This window comes from Oryx dammah, unplaced genomic scaffold (assembly GCF_014754425.2).
Source record: "Oryx dammah isolate SB20612 unplaced genomic scaffold, SCBI_Odam_1.1 HiC_scaffold_20, whole genome shotgun sequence".
Lineage (NCBI taxonomy): Eukaryota > Metazoa > Chordata > Mammalia > Artiodactyla > Bovidae > Oryx > Oryx dammah.
The window spans coordinates 37,720,374-37,748,330 of NW_024070204.1; the positions used below are offsets into that span (position 1 = coordinate 37,720,374).

General features: G+C 37.5%; 1 protein-coding gene across 7 annotated transcripts; it reads right to left on the reverse strand.

The window, feature by feature from the left end:
- Positions 1 to 61: 61 nt before the first annotated feature.
- On the reverse strand, positions 62 to 27,931 carry PRKAA1 (protein kinase AMP-activated catalytic subunit alpha 1). 7 transcript variants are annotated; one of them, XM_040262410.1, is made up of 10 exons: positions 27,805 to 27,931; positions 17,496 to 17,637; positions 15,726 to 15,819; positions 15,235 to 15,279; positions 11,745 to 11,889; positions 9,470 to 9,557; positions 7,254 to 7,478; positions 4,827 to 5,313; positions 4,590 to 4,716; positions 62 to 3,058 (listed from the first exon to the last, which is right to left on the reverse strand). In XM_040262410.1, exons 1-10 carry the CDS (start codon positions 27,929 to 27,931, stop codon positions 2,814 to 2,816), a joined length of 1,725 nt encoding a protein of 574 aa, XP_040118344.1. In that variant the 3' UTR covers positions 62 to 2,813. The 7 variants fall into 7 exon arrangements, with proteins under 7 accessions (XP_040118344.1, XP_040118340.1, XP_040118339.1 ...); XM_040262406.1 differs by lacking the exon at positions 15,235 to 15,279 and adding an exon at positions 26,472 to 26,603 and having other exon boundaries at positions 27,805 to 27,925; XM_040262405.1 differs by lacking the exon at positions 15,235 to 15,279 and adding an exon at positions 26,480 to 26,603 and having other exon boundaries at positions 27,805 to 27,919.
- Positions 27,932 to 27,957: the final 26 nt, after the last annotated feature.

The window sequence follows — 27,957 nt, forward strand, 5'->3', positions numbered from 1 at the left end:
ATAAAATGATTTAAAACTCTGAAAAACTACAAAGCCATCCAAAGAAAAAATATAATCAAAGTAAAAGCAATGGAGTTTATTTCAGTGAAATTACCTTAAATTAGATATATTAAGCTCCCCAGTCCCCCAACCTGATAGAAAAGTTCCTCTCAGTGAGAAATCATTTATTTTAATGGCAAAAATTTTACATATCAGTAAAATCTGTTATTTAAAACTGTATACAGTACATTTCTGGCAAAAGCCTTATACATCTTTCAATTGTCAAGACAAAGTAAAAATATGGTTGCATAAAATCACAAAAAATATAAATTGCTGAAAAGATAATAAAAAAGATTACAAATCATTTGCATTGACTCCCTTACATCTTCAATTAGTAAGAATTTGCAAACAACAGTAAATTTGTGGAAACTGTGATGAAACCTTGACATTCTCAACCAAAAGTTGTCATTTCAGATATCCCAGCTTAAAAAGAACCTACTTGCAATAGTCTGTGTATTTATCATATTATTTGTACAAGTGCAATATTTAAGTATCCAAAATAAAACTCAGTAACTTAAAGGAATCACAATAACTTAAAAAGAGGCCGTTTACAAAATTAACAGTTTTTAGAAGGTCCTATTTAATTGGTTCCTCTTCTTGTTCCCCACTCCCCACAACAGGTCAGAGACATTACAACAACGTCTTAGCTCTATATACAAATCTGTAGCTTTAAAAATACAGTCTTCTGTTCTTAACACCAGGAACGTAATGCTGCACTTAGAGAGCCTACATGAAGTCAGTATCTCCAAAACAGAGGGCCACATACAAATTATAAGTACAGTTTGAACTTATATTTAAATGGAACTCCTATAATTTTATACAGCTTTCCGATTCTAAGTTGAATAGAATAAGCCCTGGACAGAGGAAGCAAGGTTTTCTCTTGAATTCAGTGCATGTTGCTAGGGATGCTGGAGCTACATCTACAACTATACAAGCTATCGTGACACTGGAGAGCATTATCACCCGGTTACATAGGTGCCAAAAACAATACTACAATACCAAGAGTCTTAAAAAGGCGGGGTGGGGGCAAGAGTTCTGTTGCAATGGAAAGAGAAGACCAAAAAAGCTTTCTCGAAGTTAAAATATAAGGCAATTATGAATGACACAGTATTTTATTATTAGCATACACATGACACAAATTTTATCTGAAGGGGCTAAATTTTTTCTTACACCTAGTATGTAATGCATTACACTAAGAGCAAGAAAAAGAAATTATAAATCTGAGTTCTTAGGAGGATTAAGCAACTTTGGGCAGTTCCCATAATGCTACTTTAAGTAATGAAAATCCAAAGCAAATGTGACTAGTTAGAAGAACTGATTTGTTCCATATTTTATCAAAACAATAAGGTAATAGCTAAGAGATAACCAAATGCAATGTGTAAACTTTAGTTGGAGCCTGGTTTGAAATAAATTTGTATGATAATGAGGGAAATCTAAATATGCATGATTAGATGGCATTAGAGAATGGTATTGGTTTTTTAGGAGAATGTCATTATTTTTTAGGAGATGCTTTAAGTTTTGAAGAGTGATAAGTCTATCTGCAATGTCCAAATTGTTCAGGGGAAAAAAGCATATATACACACAAACATATACACATATATATATATAACTGTATCTACATACAGATATATAGATAAATATGGCAAAATGTTAACAAGTATTGAATCTAAGTGGTAGATAACACATGTGATCACCTTACAGCCTTTCAGTTTTTCTTCTAAAACATGGCCATAATGAAATTTAGGAGAAAAAGTCCTATTTAAGCAGTTAACAGTTTGTAAGACATGTCCTATGCACTGAATCAATTTAAAAGGTACATGACTGAATGACCAGACATTCCTGCATACAGTTAATACTGACTGACATGATTAGGAGAGAGGACTCTGTGATATTGGCAAATGTCAAACCAACCAATGATTTATTTACAGTATATGCAATGCAGCTCTTGTGACAAAAAGAGCAATTTATATACAGAAATATAGTGGGGCAAATTGTAGAACTAAAATTAGTGCCTGGAATATCTGAATATATAAGTTCTGTATGTTTTTGCACTTACCAAACTAAAAGAAAAAAATTTAACTTGTGTCAGGTATCTTTAATGTGACTTACCATATACTATAGACTATTAAGGAGAGGATACGGTAGAATCATCCAGGCTGTCCCTAATGTTGAAAATACTTGCTAAATTAAGGAGCCTAGAAAACAAAATCACCTCTAAAAGTCTCTGGGGATTCTAGTCAAATATTTATTTCTTTATTCCTTTTTTGGCCGCACCACGCGGCATGAGGGATCTGAGTTCCCCCACCAGGGATCAAACCTGCACCCCCCTACATTGGAAGCACAGAGTCTTAACCACTGGACTGCTAGGGAAGTCTCTAGGCAAATATTTATTGAATAAATCTTTGAAGCAAATATATAACACATCAACATGTAATTAACATATGAAGGCCTTTATGGTAAATTAATATTCTACAAAGCCCTGTATACACTAAATATAAAATAGCCAAAAAATCAAGTGAGCCTGAGAGACCTATAATTCATTGCGCATAGTATATTATTCTATATGCCTACTGAACAATGAACAAAATTGTCTTAATTCATTTTTGCACATTATGCTTTTAACTATTAATCATGTTTCAACCTCTGTGCAAACTGCATTCCAAAAGGCCAACCCTCAGTTATAATTACATATAACTTGATTACACATGGAAGCATTTGGCTATGATTTATTATGCATGCTTATTGCTATCAAAGAAATAAGCAAAGTTTTAGGTCTACTGTGCAAGGATTTTAATTAGATTCGCGCACATCTCAAAAAATTCTATTGTGTGACTTCCAGGTCTTGGAGTTAATTCAACAGGAGAAGAGTCAAGTGAGGTTACAGATGAGGTAAGAGAAGCTTCTGAGGATTTTCCTTGAGCCTCAGCATCTGAGTCATTCCTTTGGCAAGCTCGGTAGTTGCTAACTGAGCCCGATCTCTGTGGCGTAGCAGTCCCTGATTTGGCTTCAGTAATTTCATCTGGGTAAAAAAAAAATTCAATTTATTCTAATCCATGACTCCCTTCCCAAAATTTTAACAGTATTTAATTTGCTTCTTTCAGTGAGACCAGCTATCAAGAGCATGTTTATTTTGAATATTCCCTATAACAGAGGCAATGAATTATGCCACTTGTCTCTTTTACACACAGTAATGTAGTCAGTCCTCTGATGACTTATTAAGATTGCATACATATTTGGCTACTCATCAGTCTTGCAATCCAGGACTAAGAGCTCAAAGAACTAATAATGAGGCTTAATAAACATCATTCACTAGCAACAGAAGTCAACCTTTCTATATTATAATAATAAAATAAATGCATTGAAAATTTGAATCTTGGAAATCATCTCATCTAACTCCTTGCTTTATTGATAAGAAAACATAAACCCCTAACAGTTAAGTGACTTGCTTAACAAGTGACTTAAGGTAACAAGTGAACAGAGAGGTAAATCTCGAAACTAAGTCTAACGCTCATCTCAGTGCTCTTACTTTGTTTTCATATTTAAGATCTTATAAAGAGCAACAATTCCAATGAACAAAATCAAGGAAAAACTAAAATAAAGAACACAACATAAAAATAGTAAATGGTCATTCAGTTGGTAAACCGAGGTACTAGGTTACAAATTTAATCCAAATACAATGGAAAAAAAGTTAAACCCATTCTGTATCTCAAACTGCATTGTTAATACCATCTGGACATAAACAGACAAACAGGTTTGGCCAACATATCATAGCTTAAAGCTGTGTCTTTTGATACTATGTAGGTACTATCTTTGAGTTTATAAAGAAGACAAAACCATGGGTAAATCTCATAAGTGAACAAAAGTGGCAACATATCTTAATTGACTTGGCCAATGAAGAATAGCCATAAACACGTCTACTTAGTTAAAGATTCTGTTTGTGAGAGAACATTTATATATACACAGCTGTGTGCATGCATGCATGCTTAGTCATATCCAACTCTTTGCGACCCCATGGACTGCACCCCGGCAGGCTTCTCTGTCCATGGGATTTCCCAGGCAAGAATGCTGGAGTGGGTTGCCATTTCCTTCTCCAGGGGATCTTCCTGACCCAGGGAAATAACCCTGCATTGGCAGGTGGATTCTTTACCTCTGAGCCACCAGGGAAGCGCTGTACTCTACTTAATTTTATTAAATATCAGATATTTTTTAAGTTTAATGCTATTGACTTTAACAGCAAAGTCAACATTTATTCTAAATAAACCATTTCATCTTACCAAAATGAACTACAAGAAACAAAAATGAAACAAACTATCAGTTTAGGATAAAGCTGTATAAAGCTTTAAGGATTTTAGAAGATAGTCTTAAAAGGACAATAAACTATTTCCTAGATTCTCAAATATTCAAATATAAAAGGTGCTTTTATGTTATTTTGCTATTGAATTATGAGGTACAATTCAAGAAGCTTCAAAAGACTCAAAGATTTACTAAAATGCCAAACTAAGTAACAAGGTCTAATATGTCGTCTACATTGTTCTGTGTGATGTACATACCATCAATACTTCGGAAATCCAATAAATATGTTCTACTATCCACTTGGTATAACTGCAGACTCATTTTGGAGTATGTACTTGTCACAGGATTCTTCCTCCGAACACGCAAATAATATGGGTTTACAACCTAGCGCATGGTATAGACAAAAACAAAGTGAAAAAGAATTCTTCTATAAAACATGATAGACTACAGGTTTGTCAAATGTGCTAATATTCAAAATGCTCTTTCTTTCTTACCTTCCATTCATAATCCAGTTGTTTAATTGCTCTACAAACTTCTGCCATGATATCATTTGGCCGACTTTGACTTCTAATTCCCAAATGCCATTTTGCTTTCCTTACACCTTGGTGTTTGGATTTCTGTGGATTTAATTCATCAAGGGTATGGCGTGCCCTGGGAGTTTCAGCAACTAAGAATGGTACTCTTTCAGGATGGGGCCGGGTCAAGTGGTGATCGTCGAGAAACGAATCTGGTGGGCTTGTTGCCAAGTAAAAATCTTTGGCCTCGTTCATTATCCTCCTGTTATCTATTATGAGGTGGTAGGCAACTGCCAAAGGGTCCTGGTGATTTCTGTTATAAAGGCAGCTGAGAACCTCCTCCTCTGAGCATTCAAATTTTTCACATACTTCTTTTAAGGCTTCATCATCAATCATGGTTGAGCTATATGATGGATCCTCAGGAAAGAGATATTTTGGAAGGTCCTGTTTAAACCATTCATGTTCCCTGAGAGAAAATGGTAGGTGTCAGAAGGGTTTGGAGGAGAGAGGACACTAAAAGTAACTGTTTGGAGGAACTTATACTCGTACAGTATTATCATTTATGTTTATATTCATACTGTGTTATCATTTTTTTAAAACAGATTTTTCTCTCTTGGCTCACATTTCATTGTATAACAGAAATGCTCCAGCCTCCCTCTGATAGTAAGAGGGAGACAACACTGCTGGAGCAACCAGGAAGAAGTGTCTACACTTTAAATTTTTGGAACAAATGGCAATGGCATGCTAATGGTAAAGACCATCTTATTTCCAGCTCAGAAAAGAACAAAATTAGTCTGTGGCTTCCTCTTGGGATATAATGTTAAGTGAAAAAAATATATAAACAAAAATAGACAGCTTTCACTCATCGAATGCTTACTATGTGGTAGATTTTAAGCTGAACACTTCATATCTGTTATCTCACCTCATTTGCAAGCAACTCCAATAAGATAATAGTAATATCCCCTTATTTTAATGAAGGAACTGAGATTTCCTAATTTTATATATAAAGGGATATTTTTGGACTTGAATTATATAAAATTATGCTAAAATTAAAAATACTGAGAGGGAACATCCCAAAGAACAAAGATTATCTTCTGGATAATGGAATTAAAGATCATTTAAATTCTCTAATGTTTTTGGTGTTTTCTAAGTCTTTTCCAATTGTCACATATTTCATTTAAATTGGAAAAAAAATATGTAAAACACAAGAAAAACCACCTCTAAGATATTCTGAAATATAAATTTTAGAGATGGATCAGTCCTTCTCTTCTAGTAGTAAAGTCATGACCTACCATTCCTTCTCTTTTTTAGTCTGCAGAATATGGAGTAAATGGAAAGGAATTAAGCTTTTTTTTTTTTTACTGGAGTATAGTTGGTTTACAATGTTGTGTTACTTTCTGCTGTACAACACAGTGAATCAGTTACACATATATCCACTCTTTCTTAGACTCTTTCCCCATACAAGTCATTACATAGTATTGAATAGGGTCCCCTGTGCTTATAAAGTAGGTCCTTATTATTTATTTATTTTAGGAATCGAACTTTAAGTTCTACATATGCTATTTCTTCTTCATTGCCCTAATACTTTCGTCTTTACTGGTCCCAGATACACATCTGATTTCTTTCATCTTCTCCCTCCATTTCAGAGAAATGTTCTATATAGCCATTAGAAGACCAAAAGAGAAATTTCCATTAACGAAAAAAGGAAAGAAAAACAATGGTAGAAGAAACAAAGTTTGCCGTATTATCTTCATCAGAAATGACCTGCTCAAATTTGAGATTTGTCATCATCACTTTTGCCTTATTTAAACTATTAGGTTGAACCACATGAAACTGGCAATACTGGTGGACTTTTTTACTTACAAAACAGTAATTTCATATGTAATTCAATGTATACTACTACAAAATCAACATGTCATTGACTGAATTAAAATGTTCTCATTCCTTGAGATGAACAAAAGGGAAAAATTCAGTAACTTGTAAGATGAGAACTCAAAAAGCAATATACAAATTTACTGTGAAAAAGTATGAGAATGTGTAAAAGTCAAACATGAAGCATATTACAGAAAATCTTAAAGAATCACTACCAAATCTAATACCTGACTAGGGTCTTTTTTATTTTTCATTACATCTTTTTTTTAAATTTAAAAAGTAATGTTCACAGTTACAATTTCAAAACAAATAAAGAAGCATAAGCAAAAAGTGAAAGCCTTTCCTCCTCCTAATCTTACTTCCTAAGGTAGCCAGTTTAGTCTTTTTAAATATCAAGATAAAATAAGTTTGAGTCTATACATTAGTTTTAATATAAAAATGGGATTACATTGTACAAACTATTCTGCAAATTTCTCTTTCACTTGACTTATATCACTGATACTGTTAGATCTGACAATCAGATTGCTTTATCACCTGATATCTTTGATTGTGGCTCTCTTCATGGGATCCACCTGCAGCATATGTTTCAAAAGGCTAATCACAGAAGGATTTAAATATTGAGGGGTATAAAAGATCCCATCACATATCTTCTTAAAAAGAGTTGGCACGTGATCATCATCAAATGGAAGGGTTCCACATAATAAAGCGTAGAGAATAACCCCACTGCTCCATATATCTACCTCTGGGCCAGCATACAATCTGCAACAGGAAATACCAACTGGGTTAAACAATCATTAGTAACTTAAGAGTCAATTAATTAATCATACATTTTAAATACAGATATTTTATAAAGAATTATTAGTCAGAATATGGTTTCTATAAGTCACTGCTATGTACTACACATAGAGATTCTACACTAATCTATCAGTATTATCTTAGGAAACAAAAATTAAGAATTTTTTTAAAGTTACAGACTATAGCTAAAATTCTCTCCTTAGTACCTCACAATTGTCCTCATGATATCCAACTAATAGGGCCAAACTTTGAACAAACATATCATTACTGTATTTAAAACCACTGTTTTTTGGTTACAGATTAAGCAATCTTTCCTCAACTGGGAATGTTCTGTAGTGATGGACTATAAACCCACTCTCCCCAATTACCCAAGACCTTATACCAAGGTAAAAGGGACCTGAAGCTGTGGAACGAAGCCCAGCTAACTGATTTGCAGAGGACTTTAAACTCTTATTTGCATTGTACTGTAACCTGCTGACTTAACTGTTGTTGTTATTTAGTTGCTAAGTCGTGTCCAACTCTTTTGCGACCCAATGGACTGTAGCCCGTCAGGCTCCTCTGTCCATGGAATTCCCCAGGCAAGAATACTGGACTGGGTTACCATTTCCTACTCCAAGGGATCTTCCTGACCCAAAGATCGAACTCAGGTCTCCTGCATAGCAGGTGGATTCTTTACCGATGAGCCACTAGAGAGGCCCTACTGAGATAAGTGGCTGCAGACTAATTAGATAACCCATTCAAAGTCTGGCTTCAGGGAAAGGGTTTCTTTAAATTGGTCAAATAAATTACTGAACTGACTAATAAATACTGTTTTGAAAGTAAAGGTTTCCATACATCTAGACCACACAGAAAGACCTTATCCAAACTGGGAAAACAGACTTCAGTAACGGCTCATTATATATATGCACAATTACAAATCTTTTTGTTTAGTTAATTAACAATGCCCCCAGTATCCAGGTCCTAAACTGTCTTCTTCCCCAAATAATCTACACAGCCCACATGAAATAATTTTAACATTTACCTGCTAATATAAAAAGATAATGATGAACCTTGATAAATCTAAAATTAGATATTTTTGCCTTACTCATATCCATGCCTTAACACAAACATAATTTCTCTGAGTAGGCTAGGCTAGCTAGCTTATGAAAACAGAAAGAAAATACTACTACATTTCTGCATTCTAAATCAGGATGTAAGTCATTCAAGCAAAGAAATAAGGTTTGAATGAAAAGTTATTAAAAGTTAATTATAAAAACTAGTAAACAAACTTTAGCTTCTCTGTTTTCTATTTCAGTAGTATAACGAAGAACAATTCCTCTTCAAAAAAGTAAATTTTACTGTCATCTAAACTATTCAAAAAGCTGCCTTATACTAAGATCTCCATGTTCTCAATGCTGGTAGTTAGTATAAATAAACTGAGAGACTAGAATTCTTATTTCAGTCTCTAGAAGATTTAAAGAATGAAAATTAAAAATAAATGAAATCTGAAGATTTTATCAATACTTTAGTCCAATTCCCCAAAGTACCTTATCATAAAAGCTAAAGCTAATTTGAAAAATTAAAGCTACACATTACACTTTTAATTCTTCATCTAAGCGAAGAGTAAACCATTTCTTACTACTAGATATTTCTGCATTAGTCAAGTTTTTAATGTCTCACTTTTAAACTTGCTAGTTTTTAAGCCTTCAATTTCTTCCACCAGGGGAAAAAATGAAAGTACTCTCATGTAACTAATATTATATTAACTTCAAACCAATATCCTCCTCTATAAATGGAGTTCTTAATCCTGATTCACTTATAACATTTTATCTTAGAACAGAACACTTTTTGGATGAGAAAAGAATAAGCTTTAAATTTCTTTCACTAGAATTGAGTATTATACCATAGACTAACGAAGTCTAGGAGAAAACTATGATTACAAATATACTGGGCCGGGAGGAGGTGTCAAACACTACCTTCCTGAAATTACTTCTGGTGCAGCATAGTTGGGTGAGCCACAACTTGTTCTTAAAAATTCACCATCTGACATCATGTTTGAAAGACCTGAAAATGCACAAAATTCACTGCTCAAGATTTCCCAAGGACAAAAATAAAAACAATTCCATTAAACAATAAAACTGAGTTTGCATTAAAGTGATAAATCATCATTTTGTTCATTCTTTCAACAGAATCCTACATCCTTTATTGTTTCCAAATATTTTGCCTTTATGCCATAAAACTTGTAATCTGTTTCAACAGTTAAAGTTAGTGCAAGGTCAGGAGTTCAGTGAATACATATTAAGCTATTAGTTATTTTGCTTATTAGAATAAACTGGGCAAGTTTAAGATTCACAGACTTAGAGAACAAACTTATGGCTGCCAGATGGGGAAGAAGAGGGGTTAGAGATAGGGAGTTTGAGATCGACATGCATGCTCTTGGTTTATTTACAGTGGATAGCCGACAGATCCTGCTGTAGCACAGGGAACTCTGCTCAGTGTCATGTGGTAGCTGGATGAGAAGGGAGTTTGGGGTAGAATGGATACATATATATGTATGGCTGAGTCCCTCTGCTGTCCACTTGAAACTATCACAACATTGTCAATTGGCTATACTCTAATATAAAATAAAAAACTTTTTAAAAAATGGGTATGTTTTTATTAATAAAGAAATTACTAGGGAAAAAATGTAGACTGGAATTAAAATTCAAAGTTTCTATTAACCCCTGATCTGATTCTTCAACAAATATATATATATAGTAATTTTTAATATCCAAGTTCCTTCATAGTTCTACTACAAAAATAAAAAACTCAGGAATTCCCTAGCAGTCCAGTGGTTAGGACTTAGTGCTTTCACTGCTATGGCTCAGGTTCAATTCCTGGTCTGGGAACTAAGATCCCACAAATCACAGTTCAATTCAGTTCAGTTGCTCAGTCATGTCCGACTATTTGCAACCCCATGAACCACAGCACACCAGGCCTCTCTGTCCATCACCAATTCCCAGAGTTTACCCAAACTCATGTCGATTGAGTCGGTGATGCCATCTAACCATCTCATCCTCTATCATCCCCTTCTCCTCCTCCCTTCAATCTTTCGCAACATCAGGGTCTTTTCAAATGAGTCAGCTCTTCACATCAGGTGGCCAAAATATTGGAGTTTCAGCTTCAACATCAGTCCTTCCAATGAATACCCAGGACTTATTTCCTTTAGGATGGACTGGTTGGATCTCCTTGCAGTCCAAGGGACTCTCAAGAGTCTTCTCCAACACCACAGTTCCAAAGCATCAACTCTTCGGCGCTCAGCTTTCTCTACAGTCCAACTCTCACATCCATACATGACCACTGGAAAAACCATAGCCTTGACTAGACGGACCTTTGTTGACAAAGTAATGTCTCTGCTTTTTAATATGCTGTCTACGTTGGTCATAACTTTCCTTCCAAGGAGTAAGTGTCTTTTAATTTCATGGCTGTAGTTACCATCTGCAGTGATTTTGGAAATCACAGGTGCAGCCAAAAAAATAAAACTCTGCTTCCTCAAAAATACAATGAATAAAAATAATGACAACTAAAGAATAAGGAAGTCAAATAATTTAGTTGGTTATTAAAAAAAATCTCAGTAGCTCAGAGCTGTTGGGAACTATTTAGTGAATCTCTAAAATAGATCATATATACAAAACTGAAGAAAATAAAATTTATAAGCATCTCCTCTGATCTGAACTGAAACTAAGCAAGAGAGAGTTACAGAGATTCATTTCTATCTTAGGTTTAATAATGTCAATGGCAATTTATATAAGAAAACAAACTCATTACATTTTCCTCAAGCCAAAATTATGCTTTTCTATCATTTAAATACTTTACTTTCATTTTTTAAAAATAATTTTGTTCACATGGTTTGCCTTCTGACTTTCAAAGTCTGAGTAACTTCATCCCAGTCTCTTTCCTCTTGCTCCATAGTTGATCAAAAGAACACATGGAAATAGGTTGCTAACTTCTTCACAAATAATGGTCTCTTTCAGATGATGTTGCTAATGCTGCCAATTTAAATTGTCTGCCTAATGTAATAAAAGTCAGTTTTAAAGACATAAAGCTATGAAAAGAGAATTCCTTATTTTTACTCCTTTTCGTATGCTCCTAGACTAATAGTGAGGATATACTACTTTGGGATATTCAGTTGATTATATGCAAGTTACCTGAAGAAACCTACTGATGTTTGTTAAACATAATGAATATATGAAACTATAAAAATCTCCTTACCAAAATCAGCTATCTTTGCATTCATGTGTGCATCAAGCAGGACATTTTCAGGTTTCAAATCTCTGTGGACCACCATATGCCTGTGACAGTAATCCACACCAGAAAGGATTTGTTGGAACAGTCGTCGACTTTCTTTTTCATCCAGCTAAGAAAAAGCAGAGAGGCAACTTAAAGGTGTATCTTTCAAAAGAAAAGTAGTCTATCTGTAATTCTCTAGCCTATAAAACTGTGAAAATGCAAGAACCTTCCAAATGAACCTCACTCATGAGATGCTTTTCAAATGGGGAGGTGGTATAGGCTGCACAAAACAGAAATGCTAGGAGGATCTTAGAACTCAAAATCAGTAACTCAGTTTTCTCATATTATCACTCTCATGACTATACTCTAATAGCTTGTTCTCATCTAAATATCATGTGCTATTTGGAATAATTTTGATTTTTACTTGAAACTAGGTGTGTTTTCTCCTATAAATTACAAATACTTTTTGATTCCTTAACAAATATTTATTGAATACCTTCAATGTGCCATGCACTGTTTTAGACACTCATGATATAGCAATGATAAAAAGAGGCCCTAATCTAGTTAATAGACAAATAAAAACAATAAGAGTGTTCTGAAGAAAAACAAAGCAAGACAAGGGCACAGAGAATTATTTTGGGGTGGGGAATACTGGCTTGAACCATATGAGAAAGCAACATTTAAGCATTGTTAATGAATTAGCAAGCAACCATGTTATCCTAGCTTCTAAAAGGTGTTTTAATAAAAAAAAGAAAGAAAAACCTAATTCATTTGTTTTATAAAATAGAGTGAAAGTGAAGGTTGCTCAGTGTCTGACTCTTTGCAACCCCATGGACTATGTACAGTCCCTGGAATTCTCCAGGCCAGAATAGTGGAGCGGGTAGCTGTTCCCTCTCCAGGACATCCTCCCAACCCAGGGATCAAACCCAGGTCTCCTGCATTGCAGGCAGATTCTTTACCAGCTGAGCCACCAGGGAAGCCTTTATAAAATATAACTCCGCTTACTGAAAAAATTATCTTATTTTGTACTACATTTAAAAAAAATTTTTTTTAAAACTTCTCTTTCCATTTATCCACATTTTCTTATTTTATGATTTTTTTCCATAAGTGAAAACCATTACTTGGATATGCCTGCTCCCAAAAAGTCATATTTAATAAATAAGCTATTAATACCCCAGGCAAAGGACGCTAACATGCAGTTCTTTAACACAGGTCACAAACTAGCATTCTAAAACCAGGTTCCTATACCTTAAATGGTAATAGATAATCTGGAAGATGAACCAGTAAATTCTTCTGAAAGCAAAACCAAAACTATCAAAGAGATAAAAGATACCCTTGCTCAAGAGCAGGTAATAATGATTAGCAATCTAATTTACTTCTAGAAGAAATATAGGTTCATTTTGTAATACAACTTCATATATAAATATACTAAATGAAAAGAACAATGTGTTCTAAATGTGAAAGAGAAGAAAACTAACTGAGTAAACAAAATACAAGAGGTAAAATAACTAGTTAGGCTACAAAAATGAAAATTATATTCAATACTAGACAAGGAGGCGAAGCCTATAAAGAAAGACTAGAAAAGTCAAAGCATATTTCCATTTAAACATGGAAGATGGAACATCACTAAGATGACAGCACATAAAGACAAAAGAGCAAGAGAAGAGATGGCAGTAACTGAGGGGAGTCACTAAGCGAGAGGGCAGATGAACAGTGATAAAGACTTGGCTAACCACAGAAAGCTGAAAGCTAAGCCTTTAGGGGTGGAACACAATGATAAACTCATCTGCACACAGACTTCTTAAAGGGCTTAGATATTGGAAGTGTTGGGAATTTCTGATGGTAGAAGTAAGAAATGGACTGCAAACAGGACAGCTGATTGAAGAAAGAAGTTTTAAGCTCACCACCCTTACTGGGGAATAAGAGCCATGATTTACTCTTTAGTAAGGAAAGCTGAGTGCTGAAGAATTGATGCTTTTGAACTATGGTATTGGAGAAGACTCTTGAGAGTCCCTTGGACTGCAAGGAGATCCAACCAGTCCATTCTAAAGGAGATCAGTCCTGGGTATTCTCTGGAAGAAATGATGCTAAAGCTGAAACTCCAATACTTTGGCTACCTCATGCGAAGAGTTGACTCCTTGGAAAAGACTCTGATGCTGGGAGGGATTGGGGGCAGGAGGAGAAGGGGACGACAGAGGATGAGATGGCGGGATGGCATCACCGCCTCGATGGACATGAGTTTGAGTGAACTTCGGGAGTTGGTGATGGACAGGGAGGCGTGGCATGCTGCGATTCATGGGGTCGCAAAGAGTCGGACACGACTGAGCGACTGAACTGAACTGAACTGAAGGCTAAACACAGCCCTGTTCCCCAAGGACACTAGAGGAGGAATGAGGCACCACATGGAGAACATGGGGCTTAAATGAAAGTCAGCATAGTAATCAGTGAGCCTTCTGGACCTTTTCCCATTTAGCTCACAGAGCACTGGCAGCTAAGCTCACACCCTCAAGGATACTGGAAGGTTTCTTCTGGAGCAACTATCTCAGCAAGGAAAAAATATTGTTTATTATTGACATTTGGTGTTCCCTAGTAAAACAGACAGGTCCCTACTCATTCAACCGATGGGAAGGTCCATCAATTAATAAATTCCACCCTCCTGACCTTGGCATTTAGAATTTCACTCTCAAATATGAGTGGACAACCTACAAGCACCAGATATCTATCTAAGCAAGGGTCATGCACAAAAGACAAAGACCAATAAAATGAACAGAAAAAAGCAGGGAGCACAGAAGGTACAGAAGCAATGAAGGACAGAAAAAAAATTTTTTTAAGAAATTGGCATCCTCAAACAGATGTTTATTATCTCTGTGGAACAAAAAAATAGGCTATCTAAAGAAAGACGACTTCAGAAAATAAGAAAGAAATAAAAAATGACCGCTGGAATTTTAATATGCAATGGGTAAAATTGAGCACAATTCCCATAATGTAAAGCAAAATAATCAGGACATGAAAAATGGAAAAGATAAGAAGCATGACACCAATTCAACTTGTGTCTTCTCCCATTTTTTAGGCAGAATATTGGTGCCAGGGATGGGGGCAGGGGGGTCAGTGGAGGAAGCAGGGGGTGAAAAGACAAGTGGAATACCCAAGATTGAAATGAATCATGTTAAGAAATGGTAAAATCAAAATTAACTTGGTTAATGATTTTGATTTTGATGAAAGTGAACAAATATGCTACGCAGAACAAATGAATGAATGATGTAAAGAAACTTTAGATTGGGAGGGAAACCAGCTGGCTTCTCAGTGCTCGATGAGGCTCCTCCAGAAGAGGTTTTTGCATACCACATACTCTGGGTATGAGAAAAAGTATGGCAGGGGCAATGTTCTGTTTTTGTATCTGTAACTTAAGATACTGTTCAAAATGTCTTTTAATGTTCCTTCCAACTCTTAATTCTTTAAGTCTAATTCCTACCTCCTTCATGGAGCCTGTTCTTACTATTCCAGGTACATCAGATTTCTGAAACCAAAAAATGAATGCAATTTAAATGTGGCTAGGGTTGAGTAGCAAGGCCCAGATTTCTAAGTATTAAATAATATATTTTTTAAGGATTAAATACATACTTTAAGATATATATTACAAGTATTCATATGCCCCAGAAGCTAAGTCTGAAGATCCTGAGTTCCAGGGTCTCAATCTAATCCTATCACTGATAAATCAAGTGACCTTGAGCAAAAAAAAAAAATCTCTTAAGTCTCAGTTTCCATATCTGTGTAAGTAGCCTACGGATATAGTCTTTAAGATCCTTCCTAGCTCTAATAAGTCTATGATTCTAGGCAAATATGTGACTAAGGGGACTGGTTATTAAATAGAACTCTTAACAGAATTGCTTTCTAATATTCTGATGCTTATAAAGGATAAGGGGAGTTACAAAATATATACAGGATTAAATCAGAACTGCTTACCCTTCCATTTTTACAGATATAATCAAATAGCTCTCCTCCTGAGACATATTCCATCACCATGAAAATATCAGATGGTGTACTGATGACCTGGTACCTGGTGAGAGAAAACATTATCTACCAGTATTAAAACATGTATATTCATTCATTCAATAAATATCTACTAAGCGCCTATAATACACCAGGCACTGTGCTAGAAGCTGGGAAAACTGTAGTGAACAAAACAGATTCTCTGCTCTCACAGAGTTTATTTTCCAGGAGCCAGGAAACAGACACTAAATAAAAAAGCAATATCTCAGGTGGTGGAACATGCTATGAAGAGAAATAAAGCAAACTAAGGGAAGGAAATCTTTCATACAGGGTGTTCAAGGAAGGCCTCTCTGATAAAGTAACATGAAACAGAGCCTAATGCAAATCAGGGAACAAACTATGCCATTACCAAGAAGGTGAACCAGGCAGAGGGAAGAGCAAGTGCAAAAGCCCACAGGGGGAAGCCTGCCTGGCATCTCTGAGCAACAGTAGGAAGGCTACAGCTGAGTAAGCTGGGAGAGAGAAAACAGGATGTGGGGTCAAAGAGGCAACTGGTACCAGAGGGCACAGAACCTTACAAAGCCATGATGAGGCTGTGGCTTTCATTCTTTGGCAGAGAGATAGCTAATGAAGGTTTTAAGCAAAGCAGTCATGTGGCCTGGCCGATTAGAAGGGTAATAACTTTGACTGATGGCAGCAATGTGAAGAACTGACTGCACACTAGGGTAGAAGCAGGTGGCTACTGCAGTAGTCCATGACAGAAATGAAGGGGGCCCACACCGGGGTGAGGACAATGAAGGAACTGGAATCATATCCTAGATATACTTTTGCAGGAAGAGATGGAGTGGAGGTTGGGAAGTGAGAGAAACAGTAAAGTTAAGGATAGTTCCTAAGTTTCTGCCCTGAGGAACCAGATTATCACCTGAGATGGTAAAAACTGTGGAAGACCAGGTGTGGGAGGGTGATAAAGAGTTCAGGTTTACCCATACCGAGTTTCACGTGCCTCGTGGACACCCAAATGGAGAAGTAAAATAGGTAGCGGGCATAGGAGTCTGAAATCCAGGAAACGGGTTTCAAAGCAGGAGATGTATACTTAAGGGCTGTCGGCACAAAGATGGTATTTAAAACCATGGCACTTCAACAAATTAGAAGAGGTGAGAGTGAAACAGATTCTGAGTCAGCCAGTTCAATACAAAAGCCTAAATGGTTTTAATTTATAGTCTGCATAATAAAGCCACGCAGTAAATAAGTTCTCTGTAGACCCTACAACCGGCAACTGTAAAACAACAATGGTACTACAGCCTTTTGAAATCTGGATTTCTAAAATTCTATTTATTATTTGTTTTATCAGATAGAACCAGTGTAGGGGAGTGAGGGACACTTTCTACTGCGCTGTCTCTAGTGAGGCTAAGTGATATCATGTGGAAATTTGGAGGTCAGGAGTTTTTGTTTTGTGAATCATTGTTGGTTCTATAGCATTAGGGGGGCACTGAAAGTCATCTATCAAAAGGGCATCAGCTCAGAAAATAAGAAATATAACAGCTGATAAACACAAGGGCAAAATGTGGACTCAGACTTAAGTGACCATGAATGGGGTTAGATAAATACATGAACAGGAAGAACTTCTAAAACTCTCAGGAATAAACTGAAGAAATGTCACTCAGCTTTCTCACTTGTTGGATTAAGTGGTTAACAAAAATGATGAAAAATGATATGGCTATATTTAATATAATCAGATCTTACAGTTTAATTATATGAGGATGCCTGAAAAGCTTGAGGTTCTGAATTTCTCTGCGGATTTTTCCTACTACATCAAGGCTTCGAATCTTCTGCCGATTCAGTATCTTCACAGCAACTTTATGCCCAGTCAATTCATGTTTGCCAACTGCAGGAGAAATAATTTTAATAAATTAGTGCCAGGTTTGGTTAATAACATATTTAGAACTATTCTAAGAGTAGAAATCCTAGCCTTCTCCAAAAATACTTAAGCAAGTCCAAGTTCCTTCCAGTTCTGCCTGATTTACCCCTCAGTGTTTAAGAGTGATTAAGTATGGGCTTCCCCTGTGGCTCAGATAGTAACGAACCTGCCCACAATGTAGGAGACTCAGGCTCAATCCCTGGGTTGGGACGATCCCCTGGAGAAGGGAATGGCTACCCACTCCAGTATTCTTGCCTGGAGAATCCCATGGACAGAGGAGCTTGGCAGATTAGAGTCCATGGGACTGCAAAGAGTCAGACATGACTGAGTGACTAACACTTTCACTTTCATGTGGGAAGACACATGAGAAACTACTGGCTGTCGTTTTTTCCAGAAAGGAAAGTTGGACGGCTAGGACAGAGAGAGAAAGCAACTTCTTTACTGTTCTCTACCTTTTTATACTTTTAAACTCTCCTAATTTACTTTTCACTTTTTAATCTGTCATACATACAAATTGAGCTTTTTCTCTCTCGGTATGCAGTTCTATGGATTTTAACACGTGGAAATTGGTATCATCACTGTTATAATCAGATACAGAACAGTTTCCTCATTCCAAAAACCTCCCTCATGTTAGACACACTTTCTCTATAAGCCCTTGAACCTTTTAAATTTTGGTTCATGAGCATGTAGTTTCTATTTTTAAAAATAAGAAAAAAATTTCCATTTTGAATGTTATACCCACATAATCAATGGTTATAACAGAATTTAGACATTTTTTAATAGTGGCAGTCTTTTCTAAGGGTCTAATGGAGAATTTATATTCCAACAAAATCAAGAAGTAAGCCAAGATGGTATTCAGTAAAGAAGGGGTCCAATATACGAGAAAAAGAAGATGACTCCCAGTAAGTTAATGAAGCAAAGTCCGAAGCAACAGCTTTGTGGAAAGCTCTCTAGTTACTAAACTTTGACTTGAACAAGTTAAATTATTTCAACGTTGTATTCAAAATAACAATACTACATACTCCATAGGGTGACATGAAGTAAGGCTTGTGAAGCACTTTCCATCATGCCCAGCACAGTAATTTCTTTATGAAGAAATGATGACTATTACTATTTAAGGTTATTTATTTTCCATTGCTCCCAAATGTCTCCCCCATTCCTAGCTAATCAGTCCTAAAGTTTCTGATTAACCCTGTATAGCCAATTTTATCTCAGCTTTTTCATCTGTCCCTTTTATAGTTAGATTCAGTACAATGCCTTTGTCCAGGTCCACAATAAGTACTAAACAGTAGCTTCCCTGGAGGCTCAGACATCTGCCTGCAATGCAGGAGACCGGGGTTCAATCCCTGAGTGGGATCAGGAAGACCCCCTGGAGAAGGGAATCGCTACCCACTCTAGTATTCTTGCCTGGAGAATTCCATGGACAGAGGAACCTGGCAGGCTACAGTCCATGGGGTCACAGAGTCAGACACAACTGAGCAACTAACACTTTCATTTATTTTTCAAATAGCTGTTAATTTCTATGCAACTGGCTTCTATCCCCATAAGCTTCAATCTCACTAACCTGCTCCATCCCCCCTTCCCATCAACACCAGAGATTCCTAGCTTCCAAAGTTCAACCCATTTCCTGACTTTGGTTAATTTTCAACATGATATTGCTAGATGTATATACACATAGTAAGATTTCACTTACTACCCAAAAACTATAGAAACACTTATTCAGTCACAGAAGAGCACAGAGGTAAAAACAGGTTTATCTGACTTAATTTGAAATCAGATTTTTTTAATGATTACTATTTTTAAAACATATAAATCTAATTGATTTATAATACATAACATAATTAAGGTATACAACTCACTAGTTAATATTCATGACACACCCACTTTATACCCAAATATACTGCCTCTAACTCTCCCAAGCCTGGAAGACTAACAATACTAGCAACAGTTTACAAGTAACTGAGGTACAGGAAGATGAAATAACTTAACCAAGATGAAATAACTTCCCCAAAGTTACATAGCTAGTGACTGACAAAACAAAAATAAGAATCCATGTCTGTCTCAAAAACTTGTCCTTTTTCCAAAAATAGTAAATGAAATGTGATTATTTTTTTAAAAGATAAATCTTCAAAAGAATAGCCACCAGGGAAGCTACTGTTTAGTACTTATATATAATAATACTAAATAAATTTCCTTTTAATAAAAGATAAATAGAAGTTGAACATGTAAGAAGAACCCTTGATTCACAGTCTTATAATTTTGAAAAGAATAACAGATTGAATTCTCCAAACTAATAAGACTTACTCTAAAACTTTATTCATTTATTTAAGAAATAGTTATTGAGTACCTGCACCCACTATGTGCCAGGCACTTGCTACTATGACCTTTCTCCTGTATGAGAAAATAAATCCACTCTAATAGGCTTCCCAGGTGGCCAGAGGTTAAAAAAAAAAAAAAAAATCTGTTAATGCAGGAGACGCAAGTTCAATACCTGGGTCGGGAAGATCCCCTGAAGTAGAAAACCAGCAACCCACTCCAGTATTCTTGCCTGGAAAATTGCTTGGACAGAGGAGCCTGACAGGGTACAGTCCGTGGGGTCACAAAGAACTGGGCACCACTGAGCAACTGAGAGTACATGCACATGCAGTAAAACCTGCTTCTTACCAATTTCAATGTTTTCTAACAAGATACCAAGAACGACATTTTATTCATTCTATTAAATCTGTTTAAAAGTTGCTCAAAACTCTATAACTGATCCTTGAACAACTCGGGTTTGAACCGCAAGAGTCCACTAATACTAGAATTTTTTTCAGCAGATAAACATTTAACCTCCTTATCCCCAGATGTAGAACCCGAGGGTATGGAGGGCCCACTGTACTATGTCACTTAATAAAAGGGACTTGAGCATCTGGGCCTTTTGGTATCCTCTGGGGCTCCTAGAAACAACCCCTCAAGTATTCTGAGGGGTGACTGCATCATAAAACAGAAATGAAGAGCATAAAACTAAGCACATAGGGAATTCCCCAGCGATCCAGTTGTTAGGACTCAGGGCTTTCACTGCTGGGCCCGGGGTTTGATCCCTTGTCGGGGAATTAAGATCCTGCAAGCAATGCACTGCAGCCAAATAAATAAATAAAAGCACATAAAACATAATGCAAGTGTACTGGGTTGAAGAGTGTCCCTTCTTCCCCACAAATTCACGTCTACCATCACCACAGAATGGGATTTTATTTGAAACCAGGATTTTGGGAGGTATAGTTAGTTAAGGATCTCAGGATAAAATCATCCTAGATTTAGGGTGGGCTCTATATCTAATGACTGGTGTCCTTACAAGAAAAGGAGAGAACACAGGCACGAACACACAGAGGTGACCATGTGAAGACAGGCAGAGACTGGAGTTTTGCTTCTACAAGCCAAGGAACACCAAGAGTCCCCAGGGGCTGGAAGAGGAAGAAACAGATTCTCCCCTAAAGCCTTCTTGCTTTCGGGACTTCTGGCCTCCAGAACTCCAAAATGACTTGTTGTTTTAAGTCACCCAGCTTTGTGGTACTGTTACCGCAGCCCTAAGAAACTGACAGGTTTATGACGTGTGCTCTGCTGTGTTTAGTCGCTCAGTCGTGCCCGACTCTTTGCAACCCCAGGGACTGTAGCTCACCAGGCTCCTCTGTCCATGGGGATTCTCTAGGCAAGAACACTGGAGTGGGTTGCCATTTCCTCCTCTAAGGGATCTTCTCAACCCAGGGATCAAACCTGCATTCCCTCAGTCTCCTGCATTTCAGGCAGATTCTCTACCACTGAGCTACATGGGAAGCCCTAGGTTTATGATAGTCACATCAAAATCAACAAGTTAACAAAAGTAATCTTTTTTGAAAACAGATTTTTCTGAACTGCACTACATGTGTCCAAGTGTTCTTAAATGGAACACATGATGTCAGGGAGCCACAGGGACATCGTGGAGTTACTTCTCTAGATAGCACTTCTTGCTCCCAGGCTATTACGTGCCAGATCCTAGGGTTTCCTGCTTTTTGAAGTTGTGTTTCATCCTTCACGGTCTATCAGCAGTCAATTCACAGCCTCTTCTCCAATGTTCTAATTTCAGGAATTCTAATTTTCAATGGGCTAGAAAAATCATGAAACTAAAATTATTAGAATACATTTTCTAAAGTATGCTTTACAAAACACTAGGACTGGAGACACTTCATGGGAAAAGATTTCACAATCAAGTGGTCTCGGAAAGGATGTCTCCTCTCCTTTTTAGAAACTTATTATGCATATTAACACAGTAACACCGATAGAGCCCAACTGGAAAGAAACCCATCAAGTGTTTCATCTGGTATTTCCCAGTCTTAACTGGATACAGTTTTTTTCCTCCAAGGTTTGAAAACAATGTCCCAACACTGAGAAAGAGAAGAGTGAAAAAGTTGGCTTAAAGTTCAACATCCAGAAAACTAAGATCATGCATCTGGTCCCATCACTACATGGCAAATAAATGGGGAAATAGTGGAAACAGAGGCTGACTTTATTTTTCTAGGCTCCAAAATCACTGCAGATGGTGATTGCAGCCATGAAATTAAAAGATGCTTACTCCCTAGAAGGAAAGTTATGACCAACCTAGACAGCATATTAAAAAGCAGAGACATTACTTTGTCAACAAAGGTCCATCTAGTCAAGGCTATGGTTTTTCCAGTAGTCATGTATGGATGTGAGAGTTGGACTGTAAAGAAAGCTGAGCACCGAAGAACTGATGCTTTGGAACTGTGGTGTTGGAGAAGACTCTTGAGAGTCCCTTGGACTGCAAGGAGATCCAACCAGTCCATTCTAAAGGAGATCAGTCCTGGGTGTTCATTGGAAGGACTGATGCTGAAGCTGAAACTCCAATACTTTGGCCATCTGATGTGAAGAGCTCACACATTGGAAAAGACCCTGATGCTGAAAAAGATTGAGGGCAGGAGGAGAAGGGGACAACAGAGGATACGATGGTTGGATGGCATCACCGACTCAATGGACATGAGTTTGGGTAAACTCTGGGAGTTGGTGATGGATAGGGAGGCCTGGCATGCTGCAGTCCATGGGGTCACAAAGAGTCGGACACGACTAGGCAACTGAACTGAACTGAACTGAACATTGAGGACTCCAAATATTTTCTTTTTAAGAGAAGGCAGTATCTCCTATTTTTTATCCCCCTTTTTCTTCCCAGCAAAATCTCGCTAATTTTCCAGCCGTCACATGATTAATATGTTATGTTTTTCTTACTTATAGGAACAACAATATTTGCCTTGACCCCACTGCCAACATAGTTCAGTATTAGAATTTCAATAGCATAATACTTTTGAAAATATAGTTATTTTTTATAGCTTAGGAAACACAAGATCACATTTGAGCCTCACAATAAACCTATGATGCAGGTAATATGAGGCTCTGAGAGATTAACTCACTGAAGTAAATTTATTAAGCGATCAAGGCAGAACAGGTCTTCTAGTTAGAAGAATTCCAAGTCTGGGACCTATCCACTGTACACCACCATCAGTGTGCACTGTGAAGGGAAAGAAGCCTTGACAACAATATCAAAATCTGAACTGTTTCCTCAAAACTACGCTAAAGATTCTCCAATGACTAAACTTAGTTGCAGCCAAATTAACTGCTGCTCCATAAGTCAATCAGTGCAGTACATGGACTTTGTCAAGGATATGCACTTCTGAAATATTTCTCCTTTGGTCCAAAGCTCAAAACTTTACTCTTCAGACGTCACTGTTTTACCGTAATACCAAGCTGTGGCTTTTGGGTGAAATGGAAGACAGGTATTTCTGCCATGGAAGACCTGAGTCACTCAAGCAAAGGTTACCACAATTCACAATATCTCCCTCACAACAACAGCAACAGATGAGTCAACTAAACATTAGCTAACAACGTGTTACTGCTAGAACTCTGTAACGCATGCTCTTCTAATCAGATATGTAATCCTGAAGTAAAGTAAGATCATACTTTGAAAGAGAGAATTTTAAACACTGATAAAGAGTTGCCACAAAGATAGAAATGTTTACTAAAGATATTCGAATCACCCAACCATTTCATTTTCACTCTAAAATTGAAAAAACAAAACAAAAACAAACCAAAAAAAAAAAAAAAACCTCACTGCTAAAAGTATCAGGGAAATAACTGAATTCTGGTTGGAGAAGGATGAATTTTAAAAGCTATAGGTGGAAATTTGAGAAAGGTACCTTTTCTTAACAAAACATTTCAGGCATCCCAAAAGGCAAAGCAAATACCCATGTTCCACCCAATAGCCACTTAAGCAATAAAACCCTACAGATGCAACTGAAGCCCAGTCTGACTCCTCCCAGATTCCTTCCTCCTTTCCTTCTCCCTAGAGGTTACCACTATCTTGAATGTGGTTTGTCTTTCCCACATATATGTTGAATCCATAAATGATATAGTAACAATTTTTCCATATGTTTATTTTCACAAACTTAATTTTATATATTCTTTTGAATTCATAATGAATTCATGCAGATTCAAAAATATAAAAAGATATACAGTGATATGTCCTCCTACAACCTAGTTCCCCTCCTCTGAACATGTGTAATGTTCAGTTTCTACTGTAACACAGTTTCATGTGTATCTTTAAAGAAACACTGTATACAGATGCACACAGTTACACTTAGATACTTTAATCTGCCCCTGCTCTTTATACACAAATGGTAGGTATGCTATATACTTTGTTGATTATTTTTTTCCTCTCTTAAAAAAATACCTTGGAAATTGTTCCCTATATTATATAAAGTCTTGCTTTTTTTTTTTTTTCCTCAATGTTTGCAAGGTATATACCACTGTATGGGTAAACCATAATTTAACTATTGTCCTACTAGCAAGGTTACTACTTCCAATCTTTTGTATTGACAAACAATAAGGCAATGAATAACTCATTATTCCATATACCTCTAGGGTAAATTCCTAGAAGCTGAATTGCCAGTTTAGTTTTATAAATACTGTCATATAGAGGTGGTACCAATTTGTACTCCAGTCAGCAAAGTATGAGTCTTTTTTCATGTTTTTAAATTTTATATGAATAACAACTTCTTCTGTTTTTGTGGCCTAAACTTATATACTTGAGATTCACCCATGCTGGTATATATAGCTCTAATTCATATCTAGACTTTTTTACTTAAAAGTTTTTAAATAACTTATGTAATTCAGTCAAAGAGAAGTCACCTATTTACCTAAACTTTCAGTTTCATGTATAAAATACTCATCAACTTAATAAACAGATTATATGTATAAAAACTCATTTGGCAAAGATTACCCACCCTACTGAAGAAGTATCTTCTCTTAGAAAATGAGCAAAAACTTCCATTTATATTTACTGCAATAATAACTCTATTCATCCATGCTTTTATAAATGTTCTTGCTGGGAGGAGAGGGGAGTAGACCCACAAGGGAGTGGAAACCAACCTCTTGACAATCAAGGGCGTGGAAAAAAGGTATCTTGGAAACAATAATTCAAGCATAATTCCAAACTAACCCTAGTTGTCTAAAGTTTCCCCTCAAAATGTTCCCATTAAATTACCAAAGGATTTTTTAAACCTTAACAAGAAACAAAATAATGCCTATGAATCTGCAATCCTCCCCACCCCCTCAATAAGTTTCCTATAAGATAGAAATATCATATTGGGAATATCACATCTTCTATTAGACTTTCTTTCTATGTTAAATTTACCAGTGTGTATGACTAAAAAGCTCTATCTCCTCCAAACTGCCTCCTTTGAAATATGTGGCTAATCATATAATTTGTAAGAATTCCGGTCAAATTCTTGGCTTCCGTAAGTTAACATGTCACCACTATAGTGGCTATTTCTGCATGCTCACCAAGCATCTAGGTCCCCCTTTCTCTCTTCCAAAAAACCCCGTTTCTGTGCAGGTGTCTACCCTATCTCCCCATACTATTCAAGGACTTCAGAAGATGCCCTCCCACCCATACATCCGAGAGGGGGCGCTCTTCCTTCAAGGGTAATGCCATCTGCCCTATAGGAACACAAGCCTAAGCCAATTAGCACATAATAAACCTGGCCAGACGGACGGACTGAGCCAGTAAGACTCTTGCGGGTGCTGCTGGGGCTTCCTTGCCCTGGACACGGAACCACAGAAAAGACGTTCTTGGCTGGGCTGTGTTGAATTTTCTGTTATTTGGGGGCAGAAAGCATTTCAACTGTTTAACAGCTTTAAAAAGGCTGTGATTGAAGACTTTGACCACCATCAGTTAATGTATTTATGAACAAAGGAACCCGATCCATGAAACCTATGATCCTCTGACTAACACTGGCCTTTCTATATTTGGAGAGATGGTTGACTCTGACAGCGTGTGTTATTTCAAGAGAGGCAGGTGTGGAGGAGTGAAGGTTAAGGAACAGCAGTCACTGGAGGGATTCATGTCACTGCCACATCACATATCAAACCCAGGAAATGAGGAATATCCTCTGGCTTTCCTATCTACCATCTACCTTGCCAAAAGCCACCTAGCACATAAGAACGTGAGACCTGACTCTACTCAGGTCTGAATTAGGAGAACAAGGAGAACAAGCAGAACTCTGGGTGGAGTGAAGGCAACAAAGCTGTCATTACTATTTGGGGGGCAATAGTGAATATTTCAGTATTTATAAACTGAAAGCAGTCTGTAATGGCTAACAAGTAAAGAAACAACATCGTCAAAAATAAGTAATTTCAAAAGCACAGAAACATCTTACTGGCCCCCAAAACAAACCCACCCTAATAGCTGTAATTACCCTATTCTGGCATTTGCTTCTTACTTTCTTACATTGTTGGCCTTGCTGATTTTCTTAAGAAGGTTTAGGCAGTTGCTTCCCTGTGGGCTATACAGCAATTTTCCAGTTCTATGACTCAGAAAGAGCAAGAGAAGGAAGGGCTCTCCTCTTCCATCCCTAGATAAAATCAGAAAATGTTTATTTAGCTCTGATAGAGCAAGGCTCGGTTAGTTAATTCACTGTACAGACTTTCACAAACTATGTTCTCTTTCAAATATTTACCAAGAGCTTATTATATCAAGTCACAGGCTATTCTTTATTCAAAGCCAATGCATAATAATTTTTATCAGTTCCATACTTCCTTCCTGTACATTCCTAATAGCAGAATCAACTATTTCAAAGAAAAAATATTTATGCCTCACAAAATTTGCAGTTAAACTCTTTGTGCCAGAATTGGTGACTTGAAGGGCAAGTTTGTTATTTCCAGAATACTGTACTGAAACACAAGAAAAAGCGATTCCACTTTTCTTCAAAAAAGAAAAAAAAATTCAAATGATGAACATTAAACTATTCATTAAAATATAAATATCTTGTGAAAATAAACGGAAGCGAATTGCATCAATGAATAAACACTATCCGGAGGAAAAATCTGCCTACCGGGTTTGGTAATTAAGAAACACTGAGGACACCGGGTGTGCATTCAGACCATAAACCATAGATCGCAAATACATGTAGGACCAATTTATAATCATTAACCGCTCCGAAAAAAAAATCAGTGATCCTTTCCGACGAGACGGCCTTTTTTTTTTTTTTAAATAAATTCTGTAAACTACCTCCAAAGCAACGTTACTTCGGGGGGTACACATTTCACACCTGTCAGCCAGCTAGGGCAGCCAACAGTCTCCTAAAGAGGACGGAAATACGGACAGTGCCGAGGACGGCCAGGGAAGCGATGGGCTGGCCCTGATCCGAGGAACCACAGCCGGGTCGAATAGGAGGCCGCCTCTCCCGGGTTCCCGGCCGAGACCCCACCGCCCGCACCCAGCAAAGGGAGCACTCAGCGCTGCCCGCGACGGTCGGGCCTGGGAAAGTTCGCATCTCCGCATCCCCGCCCCTCTCACGTACAAGCCCCTCCAGCCGCCGCACCGTCGCCATGGCGACCAGTCCCCACCTCAGCCCCACCCGCCGTGGGCAGGGGGCGGGGGGCTGCGCCGCAGTCCCGCGGCGGCCTCGGGTTCTGCTCGCGCCAGAGCAGGACAGGGGCTGCGGAGCCCGGGAGACCAGGAACGCAAGGGGCGGGGGAGGATGAAGAGGTGCGAAAGGCGGAAATCTCCTGGATCCTGGGCGGGGGGCCGAGCCTTGCCCCGGGGGTCCTCACCCTTCACTTTGCCGAAGGTCCCGACCCCCAGCGTATCCCCCAGGATGTAGTGACCGATCTTCACCCGCCCGTCGTGTTTCTGCTTCTCGGCTGTCGCCATCTTTCTCCAGGAACTGAGTCTGCGCATGGCGCCGCGGGAGGGGGCGGAGGGGG

Coding starts and splice junctions, on each gene's coding strand:
- PRKAA1 (XM_040262410.1), bottom strand. CDS start 27,931: ATGCGCAGACTCAGTTCCTGGAGAAAGATGGCGACAGCCGAGAAGCAG. Junction 7,479..9,469: donor CCAGAAGTAATTTCAGGAAG/GTAGTGTTTGAC, acceptor TTCCTGTTGCAG/ATTGTATGCTGGCCCAGAGG. Junction 4,717..4,826: donor AACTGGATTATGAATGGAAG/GTAAGAAAGAAA, acceptor ACCATGCGCTAG/GTTGTAAACCCATATTATTT.